The following is a 12,740-nucleotide window of genomic DNA, read 5'->3' as shown; positions in this document are numbered from 1 at the left end:
CTGATTTGCTGTCGAGTTGTTCATGAATATTGATACAATCATGTTAATTTTTATATACATGTACATATGACCTTAATGCAGTCCACGTAAACATGTATTCGGATAGAGTCTCACGTGCAAGAACATTCAAAATGGGATATAAAAAAAACCCACCATCATATATTTTCCTTTTTTTAAACAGAAAACAAAGTCAGAAGACTTGGATTTGAATGCCATTGCATAAAATTCATGTAATGACAAATGACTATACATTCATCTATAGATGAACGCCACTAAAAAGATAGGATTCAAAACAGTCATATACCTGAAATTTTATGGAATATGAGATTGTATAGGATTAACTATACACATGTATTTCGAAACAAATAATTGCAATTTGACAAAGTGACTCTGGGATAGGTGACGAAACAATGCCTACCATATTGTCGCAGTTCTTATCCTGGCACATGTGGGCTTTTTTTTTTGGGGGGGGGGGGGTTGTTTTTTGTTTTGTTTTTTGTTTTGCTTTTTTTGTATAGATAAAATAAAAAGTTATAATGTTTGCCTAACATGCATGCATTTCATTTGCGGATCTATTAAGCGCGGGATCAGGGGAATCCTACGCCCCCTCCTCTTTTTTGATGAATTTCATATTGTAAAGGTAACGAAAGTAGGTCATGGACCCCTTGAACCCCCCCCCCCCCCCCCCCAATCACCACCCGCAAAAAAAATACCCGTCGTATCCCTGGGAAATAAAATGGATCTGAGCATGCGTTTATATGTATACTTTTTGTCATGTAATCATTCAGTAAAACAAAACACTTTTATTAGGTAAGTCACAGCTGGACAATGTTGATAAATGTTAACAATGTGATTCATGGTCCTCACGAAGGCACGTAACATCGGCGGAAGGGGGGGGGGTCTCACTTTTTTCGCAGCAGATTTAAATTGACAGATAAAAATATAAAATATCATGCATATGGAATTGCTCCCTCCCCCAACTTTTTTGGGAGCATGTTATTATACTAAATGGAAGTGAAAAGAAGGAACTCAACAGCGAAATTGGAGTTACAAGAAATACTACGCACCCCCTCCCCCACGAATTTTTTTTTTCTAAATTTTTTAATTTTTTTTTTATCTTATTTAATTTTTTTTGCCTGTCAAGATTTTTTTTGGGGGGGAGGCTGCCCCACCCTTACTTTCAAAAGCGATGCTACGTGCCTGTCCTGTAAAACGCACTTTCACTTCGTTGTAAATGTATCTATCACTAGTACAAATTGTAGAAATCTCGAGCTCTCTGTACTCAACCGATTTCCATAGCGAGCAAAATTGTGCAAATCATTTTTCATGCCTAATAAATTGCTGCAGGTGTAGTTTTTTTTAAAATAACAAAATGAAACTATATAATAAACGTATGTAGAGGAGCGACTTTCGGTTGAATCAATACAGAAAGTGCATGCATGCGATCCTATGTGTCATTCTAATACTATAGTATATAACAAGTGTACTTGCATGTATACTCAATTGTAAATGTACACATAAATGTGTATATATACACAATCAAATTTTGGTTCTGTAAAATGGAGCTGTTTTTCCAATTTGTATAAGGAGGACTTGTGGTTATAATCACTTAAAATTTGCTAAAACTTCATTGTATGTATGTTTATAAGTACTATAAAAGTGTTAGCTGTTGAAAAGTCATTTTAAAACAAACGTGCTAAGTAATGCAAGCGTCAACCCACCCAAATTAAAGTGCCTATTTCGTGGGCATTGTTTAAATGCACGATTCTGGTCCAAGGTTTTTTGGAGAGAGAGAGAGAGAGAGAGAGAGAGAGAGAGAGAGAGAGAGAGAGAGAGAGAGAGAGAGAGAGAGAGAGAGAGAGAGAGAGAGAGAGAATATTCAGATGACAGTAGCGAAGTTTGGAGGATCAGTGAGTCATGCGTAGGAAATACCTGTCTAATAATAAGGTCTATCTATAAATAGAACATATGCGACAAAGGTGAAACTGGGATTTTACGTCAGTTTCGGTTAAACTCTGTACAAGCAGTTTTGCATGAGAAACACCTGTAGACGGAAGGTTGAACCGTGAACATGGACTATTTCACTGACATTGTCATCTTGTGTTTCTTGCTGGGATTGAGTGGTAAGTCAAAATCTATTAACTAGTACTGCTGAAATATTGCACGTCGATTAGTTTTAATCTAGTGAAATTAATGCACGTACAGGTAGTTTCACTTTTACATTACCGTCACCTGACGAGTTTTATGTGGTATAGTTACGCAAATATTTTCTTACAAATTTAAGTTTGGGAATTTTAATCTATTATGTACATTTGATATATATATATATATATTCAGTATAGGCTTACATAATCGCAAGCATTTTTAATCTGCATATTTTATCTAAACGATCGATAAGAGTTTACAGAGACGTTGGATGTTTGTTTAAATACAAACAAGGAAATAAAACCAAATTGTCGACATTGTATAATTGAGAGAGAGAGAAAAAGAGAGAGATAAGAGAGAGAGAGAGAGCATCCATAATCAACATGTTCATGCCATTATTTCAAAAAGAGTAAAAGTCATCAAATATAGTTTTATTTTCTATAGTGATTAGTTATTAACAAATTGACTCCATTTTTCAGCTGGTCAGGATGCAGGTACCACCACAATGGGGCCCACTCCCATGTCTAAAATGGCACCACCCAACCTGCTCCCTCTCATCGTACCAGTGGTCACCATGATAATCTGTTCAGTCGTCATCATTGTCGTCATCATCCTCTATCTACGGTGCTGTCATCGCACGGCCGGAGATAAAGTCTCAGATGGTAAGTAGACGTTGATTGAGAGAGAGAGAGAGAGAGAGAGAGAGAGAGAGAGAGAGAGAGAGAGAGAGAGAGAGAGAGAACGAGAACGGACGGACGGACGGAGATATAGAGAGAGAGAAAGAAAGAAGGGGAGAGAGAAAGAGAGAGATTGACTTATTGTTTGTTTTTTAGTTGAAAAAAGCAAAAAGACAGAGAAGACAAAAAGTACTGTAGGAGGAGATGTGCCGTTGTTGAGCTTAGGAGGTTATGAAAAAGGTACTCGAGTTTATTTATAAATTGATATGTACCCTCTCACATATATACGTGGCTACAGGGATCTTAATTAATGAACCAATAAGTCATCAAATATCACTTAATGACGTTAGATACACTGTTTGATTACAGTGTAATGTAATTGAATACTGGAAAATTAAAGTTAATGTATTTTTGCCCTGAGCTCTATTGTAAACCTAACCATAACTCTATTGTGGCCATTCGCCCTGAAGGTAAACCAAAAACAATTTGTCGAATATGTTTTATGTAGATTTTTATGTATATCTCTTGCCAGCCATATTGAATGCATTAAGTTGTATGGTTATACATGTACATGTAGTTTAAAGTTTCGCCTGTGTAATTTATACATTCTGAGTGTATTCTGTTTTCGAGGTTGTTACTTCTATACTGCAGCCAAAGTTAAGCAGTCTAAATTTTTTTTTAGGGAGGGGGGGGGGGGGGTCAATGCTATGCATGCACGTCCATAAATCAACTCGCATAAAATCCATCATTTTACATTGTAGATGCAGAGTCCGTCCTAAATGGAGGTATATATATATATAATTATATACACATTTCAGTTGTAATAGTTTAATATTCAAAAATATATTCATTTTTCTCGTTTGAGAATTGCATTTTAAGCCACCGTTGTGCTTTTTCAAAAATTCTTATTTTCTTTCGTTTTATCTTTAATAATGGACTTTATCTTTTTTCAGCAAAAGACCAACTGAGAGAAATAAAGAGCCTTGAGAAAAACCTAGGAGTTTCTGTTAAAGGTACACACATACTCCTAACCGTGACACTTAGTTCATTGTGTCAGACTTAAAAAACATCCGAATTCCTAGCGCGTTGTGCATATTTTTCTCACACATTGAATAAAAAAAATACGGACGAACGCAGTCATGCGCATTCGAAATTTTTGTTAAACTGGGAAAGAGTTTATTAGGGTTATTTCCGCGTTAAGTGCCGGAAAAAAATTGTCAGCGTACGAATTTTAAAAATATGTAAATCATCCATTGTGTTTAATACAGAAGATAGTGTTGATAAAGAATTTAACTTTTGAAATATAATGTATCCAATCTAATCAAGGTCGGTTGCTAATTTTTTTCATTATCTTTTTTCAAACAGAATTTAAAAGCTTGATGTGGCATGGTAAGTTATAATGCATATTTTGATTAAAATAATTTTTATCTATTGAAAATGCAGATTTTCATCAGTATTTATTCTTTCCGAAATTTGACAGCCATAGAAACCAATATGAACTTATTGTATTTTTTTTTTGTCTTTTCAGCGACATCAATCTTAAAGTTAATTGGTAAGGCATTCAATTTGGAAGATTTAATTTAATTAAAATTGGAATTTGATTAAAAAAGTAAACGATATTATTATTTTTTTTTCATTTACAACTTCATTACGATTTATTTCATGTACTACATGCGTTTACATACTAAGTAATTCATAAAATGAACTTTGAATATTTTCTGACGTTGCTTGTGTTTGTACATAGATGAAGGTATTGATGAAGAGAGTGAGCCTAAAAATCTGAAAGACGAACTATTTTCAGAGGTGAACAAAAGGGGTAAGTTAAAGGTAGCCTCACGTTAAATTCTGCTTTATGTGTTTCTTATAGATTGATATTTTGCATTTAAAAAAGATTTTGCTCAATGGAAACCAAACCTTTGAAGTACAGGTATCTTCATGGAGTTGGAAATATAGTTACAATTTTAAGTTGATGTACTAGATACTTTTACATGTATTGTACTACAATAAAATAAGACATGGAAAAACAAAGTCTGTCCTAACATTTACTTTTCAGCATTTGTCTGATTTTGGCAAAAGTAAAATATGTACGTTATTAAGACCGAATTGAAAAAGAAAAACTTTACATAAAAGATAAAACGAAATACCATTTTTTCCTTTAAAAATAACTCTATTGGTACCCCGGAATGGTTCTGAATTAGTATTCATTTCCCCATAAACATGGGGAAGACTGAGAGTTTGAAGTTGGGAAGGGTGTCTTCGGTTCGCCTTGAGGGCTCCGGTAGGTCCAGTACAAAGCCTTGATGGGACCCCAAGGGACAACGCCAAGAAGCTCACGCCCAAAAGCTAATTAATTCTAAATACATGTATTTTGGGAAGGAATAATTGTTCTCTTTGTTGCTTTTGCAGTCGCAAAAGATCCAAAAGACAGACCGGACGACGACGATGATGACGAACCGAAGAAGAGAAGGATAGAAAGTGCACGGGAAAAACAGAATCGTCTGTTCACCGGTATGTAAAATATCATTCTACAATTCTGGTAAACTACATGCAATTATTCCTCTTTAGTAACTCCTCGAAACTTAGGACTTGCAGACTATTTAGGGCTGGGGTATAATATAATAGCAGACGTGTAAAATCTAACATTCTGTCATGTTTGTGTTATAAGTATTTGACTGCCACCCCCCCCCCCCCCCGAAAAAAAAAAAAAAAAAAAAAAAAACCAAAATATGTAACACGGCAAAACTGAGAATTGCAGATTACTGGTTTAATAAAAAAAAATTGATGTATCTCTGTTCAATAACTACCATATTCTTTAATTTTTCTTTCAGAGACGAACAAAGTCTTGAACGATGGTAAAACTTGCTATATTACTTAACTTTTCTTTTTTTGAAAAATCATCTTTCTTTTTTCCAATGAATAAACATCATAACTATAATTGTTGATGATCGTTTACATTTTTTAATAATGTTTATTTTTTAAAGCAAATAACATCTGTGCAGTCGCATTACAAAATCAACTTTAAGTAAAACATTATTTCAAACAGGGATTGATGTTCGGTGCAAATATATTAAAATGAAATCACGACATTGCTATTTCGGCTATTTTTTCGACCAGGTAAAAAGTTCATCAAAGAAGCCAACCAAAAAGACATCGAAATACGGAATTTTACAAAAGGTAACATCGTGGGAATGATTGTTTTTTTTTTATCGTGTCAATGATTTTTTAAAGTTTCATTTTAGTGATTTTTTACAAGGAAAGATTGTTCTTATTTGTGCTTATAACATCAAAAGAAATTTCAGTTAACATTTCATAACGTTTCCTTTTAATTTTTTAGACGCTAAGAAAGCTTTAACCCAAGGTAAGATAAATAAAATCTTTATTTACAATTATTGAAAGAAGACAAACATTGTTATAAAAAATGAATATTTTAAACAGTTTTATTATTAAACCATGTAAAGAAGAAATGTTGAAGTCTCCCCCAAATCTTCAAGATATCTTATTAAAAATACTTTAATGAATTAATTTAAAGCACTATATACTTTTCTTTTGGTTTAAAAACAATATTTTTCCCTGTCTACATGTAATGTCCTTTTGTTTCATACAAATGAAGGCTTACACTTTCGGTTTTATCGAGATTAAAGCAACTGAACAATTAATTAAATGAAATACTCTAGGTTTTGGTTTCGGTAACAAATATATTGACCACTGATGCAAATCTGTATTTTTACTTTCGTTTTCAGTAAAAGATCGTGTGCGTGGTATGAAGAAGCCTACAGGTAAATTATATAATCGATAGACCCTGGACGCCTTTCTGTGATGTTTCCGTGTTTTCTTTCTTTGTCTTTCTTGTTCTTTTTCATTTCTGTCTATTAAAGAAACATAATGACCTTTGTGTTCAATTTCTGGTACAGCTTTTTATAGAACACGTACATTAAGTGAAATTCTTTGTGATCAACATGTGCCATATTCATAGAAATTTTTATCCATATATGTTTGCATAGCCTATCTTTTATTCCTGAACATAATAAATACAATGTTAGATTTTTTTTTAAAAATGATAAGCAAAAGAATGCTGTCATGCATGAAGTGTTTTAATGTTAATACAACAGCTTATATTTAATAATACAAAACCACAAATATGTTAATTTTTCTACAATAGGTGTTTCTAAAATTAGAGATCATAGGTAAATATATAATCAACAGCAAGAAAAATCATCACCACCCCTCTTCCATTTGATGACGTCATGAAAGATTACATCAATCCTATTCAGCAGAGCGATAGCTTACAAGCGCTTGCCTGATTTTCTTATTATATATATATTTTACATGTACTTTATCTCTTTACGACAAACGTTCGCAAGCACTCTCTCTGCTGAAAATACCTCCGAATGGCGATAATGGTTCTGTGACACTCTGCAGCAATGGAGTTAGAATTAGAACCCATCTCACCTTTTCTTTCCTAACACTTTATCAAATTATTCAGCAAAAAATGGCATCAAATTGAATTGTTATTTGTAAAACTTTTCTTTTATAGTATAAATATATACAGCAATTCAACAATGGTTCATAAGTATTTTTATAAAATCTAGTTTTTTGACTCTCTCAAAGAATGAAAAATCTTTCCATTGCGTCATGTTTTCAAACAAATTGCTATTTTGCCAATCTAATGCAATGAAACCATTCCAATTCTTAATTTTGGTACACTTTGAAAGGCCGCGAATAAATACATTTTCTAACCAGTTCATCTCTACAACCCTCCACCTTTAAAAGTGATTTTATAGACACTTGAACTGGAATATATCACAAATTTGAACATCGAATGTTGTTTTTTTAAATTTTAACCAATAATTTTATTTGTAACTCACTCAGATAAGAAGAAGGATGGTAAATTGGGGAAAGCTGGATCAGGGTAAGACATTGAAATCATTTCAAAGCTGATTTACTAACGCATGAGGAAAGTTGAACTAAATTAACATTAAACTGAAACTTGAACTTTTCGACTTAATAGCCTAGAACTGCAGTATTCCTTTTTTTTTTTAAATACATATACATTAAGTCATGGCAAAATAAAAAAATAAAATATGTAATGAATTGTTTTAATTCATCTTTATGCAATGTCGTAATTCCATCTTTAGGAAATAAGATTTTGATAACTTTAAATGTTTGTACATGTAAGGAAGGTGCATAATTTTTGGGAAAGAAGATTTTCTTTAATTTAATTTCAATATAAACGCTTGAATTTGTTAATTAATATGAAGAGTGTCTGACTTTTATTTTGTAAAAATATTTTTGCGGTTTTATTTTTAAAGTGAGGAGAGCAAGCCATTATTGAAATGAAAAAAAAAACTCCTGAGGAAAGTGATTTCGGAAGTACCACCATGCTACCGTTTCGTAAAATTCTCGTGGGTGACATTACGTACAAAACTCCATTGGCAGATTGCTATTAGAATAAATGCAAGAGATAAGTCTTTGTGGACTTTATCAAATCTGTTGTAAAGAATGGTGCTTTGACTAATCACAGTTAATTTTGCAAATACTAGACGTATACTATTTCATAATTTTTTTTTGTATGAAAGGTTATTTTATGCTCAATATACAAGATCTACATGTCCCTGTTTCGTGTGATATTAAATATATCATCTATATTTATTCTGTAAAAAAAAGCGTAGAAGTTGTCGTTTGTTTTCAGTATATTTCGATTTTAATATCATGGGTAAAATTAGATTTACATGTATATGACGTATTGTGTTATCCATTTGTATTTAATTTACATGTACAGATTATAATAATTTTCACTTCAATGTACAATCACACTTGGGACTGTTATAATTTTATTGCAAGTTCACTTTGTCTTCAAAACAATCATTTGAGATTTTCTGGTTGTATATATATATATATTTACATTGTTTGTACTTGATAATATTTGTACTAGTCTAGCATTTTATTGGATTCTTTATGTGTGAAGGTTGCGTCTTCTAAAAATTGCACAAATATCGTCACATTGCATTTTTTAACTAGTCTGCATCATCCATTCATTTGTATTGTTTATTTCCACTGACAACGCAAACGTCTGAATGATGCAGACTACGATGTTACATATCTTATAATCATTATGTGTTACCATTAATTTAGTTTGCTTGACCTCTGGTGTAATCAACTGTTGTGCTTGGATATATTTTTAACAATAAAACAGGTCGTGAGCGTTTGTAACATTGCGTCTTTCGGGCGTCCAAAGGAATATTTTGAAATGATTTTGAATTCTAATTTTTCAAAATATATAAAATGAAGTTAGCCAAAATGTATCCGTTTGGGTTTGATTATTCCAAATAAATGTTTATATGATTATTACAACGTTTAATGTTGTCAATAATAGTTGATTATAATAATACCTGTAAGGTTAATTTCATTCTTATCTATTTCCCCCTGTTGGATATTTATTTTATACAACATATATATACAAAGTCAAAAAAAGTAAAAAGTAACTTTAAGCAATTGTTAATTTGTACAAAAGTCAGTAAGACAATGAACTTTTTTCTGGGAATTATTGGTACATAGAAGACATTCACTTGTATGTTTGCAATAGAGTTAATGCACATGGACTGCAACTGTCTGGTCCATTTAAAAAAGCGCTGTTGTCTTTCTGTAATACGCTGCAAACACATCTCTTGCATAACGAAAATTAAGAATATGGAGTTCTGGCGAATCATAGTCCGAAAGTACTCGAGCAACTAGCGCCGAGAAAAACAAAATTAATACAAATCACTTTGTGACGGTCCTGATAGTGCGATGTTGTAGTCCTCAATTACGTTCCCACCAGGTATTGCGATACAATGGTGTTTCAGGGCAGAGTGTAGTAAAATGCTCGAATACGTTCGTAACAGATTTTGCTCAGAGGCAGCAAAATTCTGGTGGGGTATCTAGGAGGGTCCACAGCTACATTTACACAGAACAATTTGATGATTATTAGGAATTTTTCACATATGCTTAGGTGGTTTGCATGCACAAAGGATGTTGAATTTAACAAAATCAGGATCGCCAAGCAGACAGAGTGAAACGAGATCATGGAGGATTCCACTGATGTTTTCCCCTGACACTTTTGGGGGAAGAATCCACTTTCAAGATCATCAGTTAACACTTGGTATAAATTATATTTCCACGGTATGGAAATGATGTCCAAAATCAACCCATAATGCTTAGTACTGGCATTGAACAGGTAGGAGAACAGACGGACGATGCATATACGCATTGTCATGTACAATGTCTTCAGTTCACAGAGCCGACCTAAGAACGGTAATTTCTTAATGTCGATCTCTGCTGTAATAGACAGGAGACATACAGTGTAGAAGTCTTTCGCATGTGTCTGATCTAATATGGTAGGACAGTCCCATAACATACTGCTTATGAATGACAAAATGTTGAAATGTTGAATTGAGTGACCTAATGTCTTTAATCCAAATATCCCACCAGAATTCGCCCCCATAAAGAACGGTAAAACTTTTTTTTTAGAGTGGCGACTGTTATGGGGTTGAACTGCTCGGACATTTTAAGAGCAGAATATGCTTGTCGTCCTTTCTTGCAAGCGTTATATGTTCTTCACCAGGGTCAAAATTGGAGCTTAAAAGAATTTAAAGATTGGTGTACAAGTTGGAAGATTCAAAACGTTCTTTCCCGAGAATCCAGCAGTATCCGCAGGACCGGATTGGGTCTTTTATATAAAAATAAAGAATATTTGGTTTTGCAGCATTAAAATTAAAACGCCAGCGTATGGAATAATGATTTTGCACAGCATTAAAAGTAAACCGACAGCGTATGGAGTATTGAAAACTTTTGGAGCTCACGTGGGATGAGAACAATTACTTAGATGTCATCTGCTAAGGTTGGGTAAGAGCTTTGAACGTTGAAAAATCCCATGTTTGAACTTAGATTTTGAATTTCATTATAACCATTTAAAAATAACAACTATGAAATTTATAAGTCACTGTTTAATACCACACAATAAAAATGAGCATTGTTTAATTTGAATTACTTTTTCCATTTGTTTTGTAAATTTTCATTTGAACTGTTACACTTTTACTGTACAGATTAGAACTGTATTGTAAAAAGTAAGGTATAGACTGATGCCGTGTTAACTACATGTGTCCGGAACATACCAAGAAAGGTGAAATCTATATCTCGTTACAAAGTAAATCAAAGAAGGGATCATTGGTCCAAAGATTCAATTTAAAAAAGAGAAAATCTCAGTAATATTTGAATACCTTTGAAAATTTTATAATTAAAAGTATTGGAAATTATAAAAACTGACAAATATTGATATATAATTAACTTAAGTTATACAAAAACGTAGCTTACACGTGATTTATACAAGTTAAACAATGCACAATAAACCCACGTAGAAATGCATACATTACAAAAATCATTATATAGATGATAACACAATTTAAAGTATGAATTTTTATTTTTATTTTATGATTTAAAAAAATTATACAAGTAAATTTAAAGTTTTCAATGCAAATAAAATTATTATTAAACAAAGATTATATGATACAAAAAGAAAATCTGATGCATTTACAATTCAAAATTACGATATGATATGCATGTATGATAAAAAGATGACAATTATGTATTAATTATTCAACAATACAAATGAAACGGATCAAATATTAAAACTTTTGACATGTTGTACAAGAAATATGAGAGAGAGAGAGAGAGAGAGAGAGAGAGAGAGAGAGAGAGAGAGAGCTGCCTGCATATAACCGAGTATCTGTTTATCCGATTTCTTATGTTGATATGTACACGTATTGATAAACTTAAAGCATTTTCTTTGGAACTTAAGCGTTTCTTACATAGAGCATTGTAAATAAAAAAGGAACATTTACTATGTAAATATATTTTTACAAGCCATAAAATAATCCAACCCGGAATATCCATCTTCATGTTTAAATAAAAAGAACTTATCATTGTTTCGAAGCCCGAGGACCAAGTATGGAATCAATCGAAATTGTTTGTATATTCCATCGAGTAAAAGTCTTGATCAATTAGACCTATCAATTGTATGCAAACATAAATTAACACTAACAAGTCAAAAAAGCCCTGGAACTACATCCTGGATTCACACTTTACTTACAAGTGAAAAAGAAAGAAAAGAAGAAAGATGAATTTGAGCAGAAAACAAATGCTACTGAGATTAAGAACAGTGTATATTTATCTACCTGCATTATATTCAATTCTGTGTAAGTATAGTTTTAATCATTTAACACTTATAGAAATACAAACTTAATTTACGTAGCTGTAGACGATTTCAAGAATGTAAACATAAGTGAAAAATGAAACTGGGATATTATAAAAAATCTGCTGAACATGTGAGAAATCACATTACCAAATATAATATTTCGGACTAAATCTTTTTTTATCTATTTTATAACGAAAACTATGAATTTTTTTTTCATTCTAAATTTTTGGTTACTCTTTCAATTGTGTTCAGTCCTTTTTATATTCATCCAATGTTGTGTTTTGGACAGGACTACTATTTATTATTTATTCCGACATTTTGAAAGTCACATTACAATGAAATCAAATTACTTTGAGGCACGTAAGATGATAAGTTTAAAAAAAATAAAATTAGTTTATAACAATTAAAAACCTTAAAATTCACACTTCGTTCTCATTTGTAGTGGTTCTGTTCTTTGCAGACACGTTCAAATAACGATGGGAATAGACTTCTTTTCCTAATTTAGTCCGTTACAAAATAAGTAATTACTAGATTTTTTATTCTAAATAAATAATAAACCCCAGTCTAAATTAAAAATATACATGTTTAACGTCTATCCCTCATTCCCATCCTTTTACCTCTCTCTCTCTCTCTCTCTCTCTCTCTCCCTCTCTCTCTCTATCTCTCTCTCCACAATCACAAGCATATTA

The 12,740-nt window shown here is 32.3% G+C and overlaps 1 protein-coding gene across 7 annotated transcripts in view; it reads left to right on the top strand.

Annotated features, from left to right (window-relative positions):
* Positions 1–1,688: 1,688 nt before the first annotated feature.
* LOC105340138 (uncharacterized) overlaps positions 1,689–12,740 on the top strand; it is a 51,953-nt gene continuing 40,901 nt past the window's right edge. For 2 of the 7 annotated variants that reach the window (XM_066082091.1, XM_066082093.1), the window contains exons 1-11: positions 1,695–2,123; positions 2,625–2,807; positions 2,979–3,062; positions 3,584–3,607; positions 3,776–3,835; positions 4,188–4,211; positions 4,351–4,374; positions 4,567–4,638; positions 5,229–5,330; positions 5,651–5,674; positions 5,937–5,996. In XM_066082091.1, the coding sequence (XP_065938163.1) occupies positions 2,072–2,123; positions 2,625–2,807; positions 2,979–3,062; positions 3,584–3,607; positions 3,776–3,835; positions 4,188–4,211; positions 4,351–4,374; positions 4,567–4,638; positions 5,229–5,330; positions 5,651–5,674; positions 5,937–5,996 (709 nt within the window). In that variant the 5' untranslated portion in view covers positions 1,695–2,071. Of the gene's footprint in view, positions 2,124–2,624; positions 2,808–2,978; positions 3,063–3,583; positions 3,608–3,775; positions 3,836–4,187; positions 4,212–4,350; positions 4,375–4,566; positions 4,639–5,228; positions 5,331–5,650; positions 5,675–5,936; positions 5,997–6,156; positions 6,181–6,562; positions 6,599–6,981; positions 7,007–7,691; positions 7,732–8,131; positions 9,168–12,740 lie in introns of those variants that run through there. The other 5 variants (XM_011446043.4, XM_011446042.4, XM_066082092.1 and 2 more) reach the window with 5 other exon arrangements.

Source organism: Magallana gigas, chromosome 4 (assembly GCF_963853765.1).
Source record: "Magallana gigas chromosome 4, xbMagGiga1.1, whole genome shotgun sequence".
Taxonomy (NCBI): domain Eukaryota; kingdom Metazoa; phylum Mollusca; class Bivalvia; order Ostreida; family Ostreidae; genus Magallana; species Magallana gigas.
Note: the sequence above shows the minus strand (reverse complement) of the source record. Positions and strands in the feature narration are given on the sequence as shown.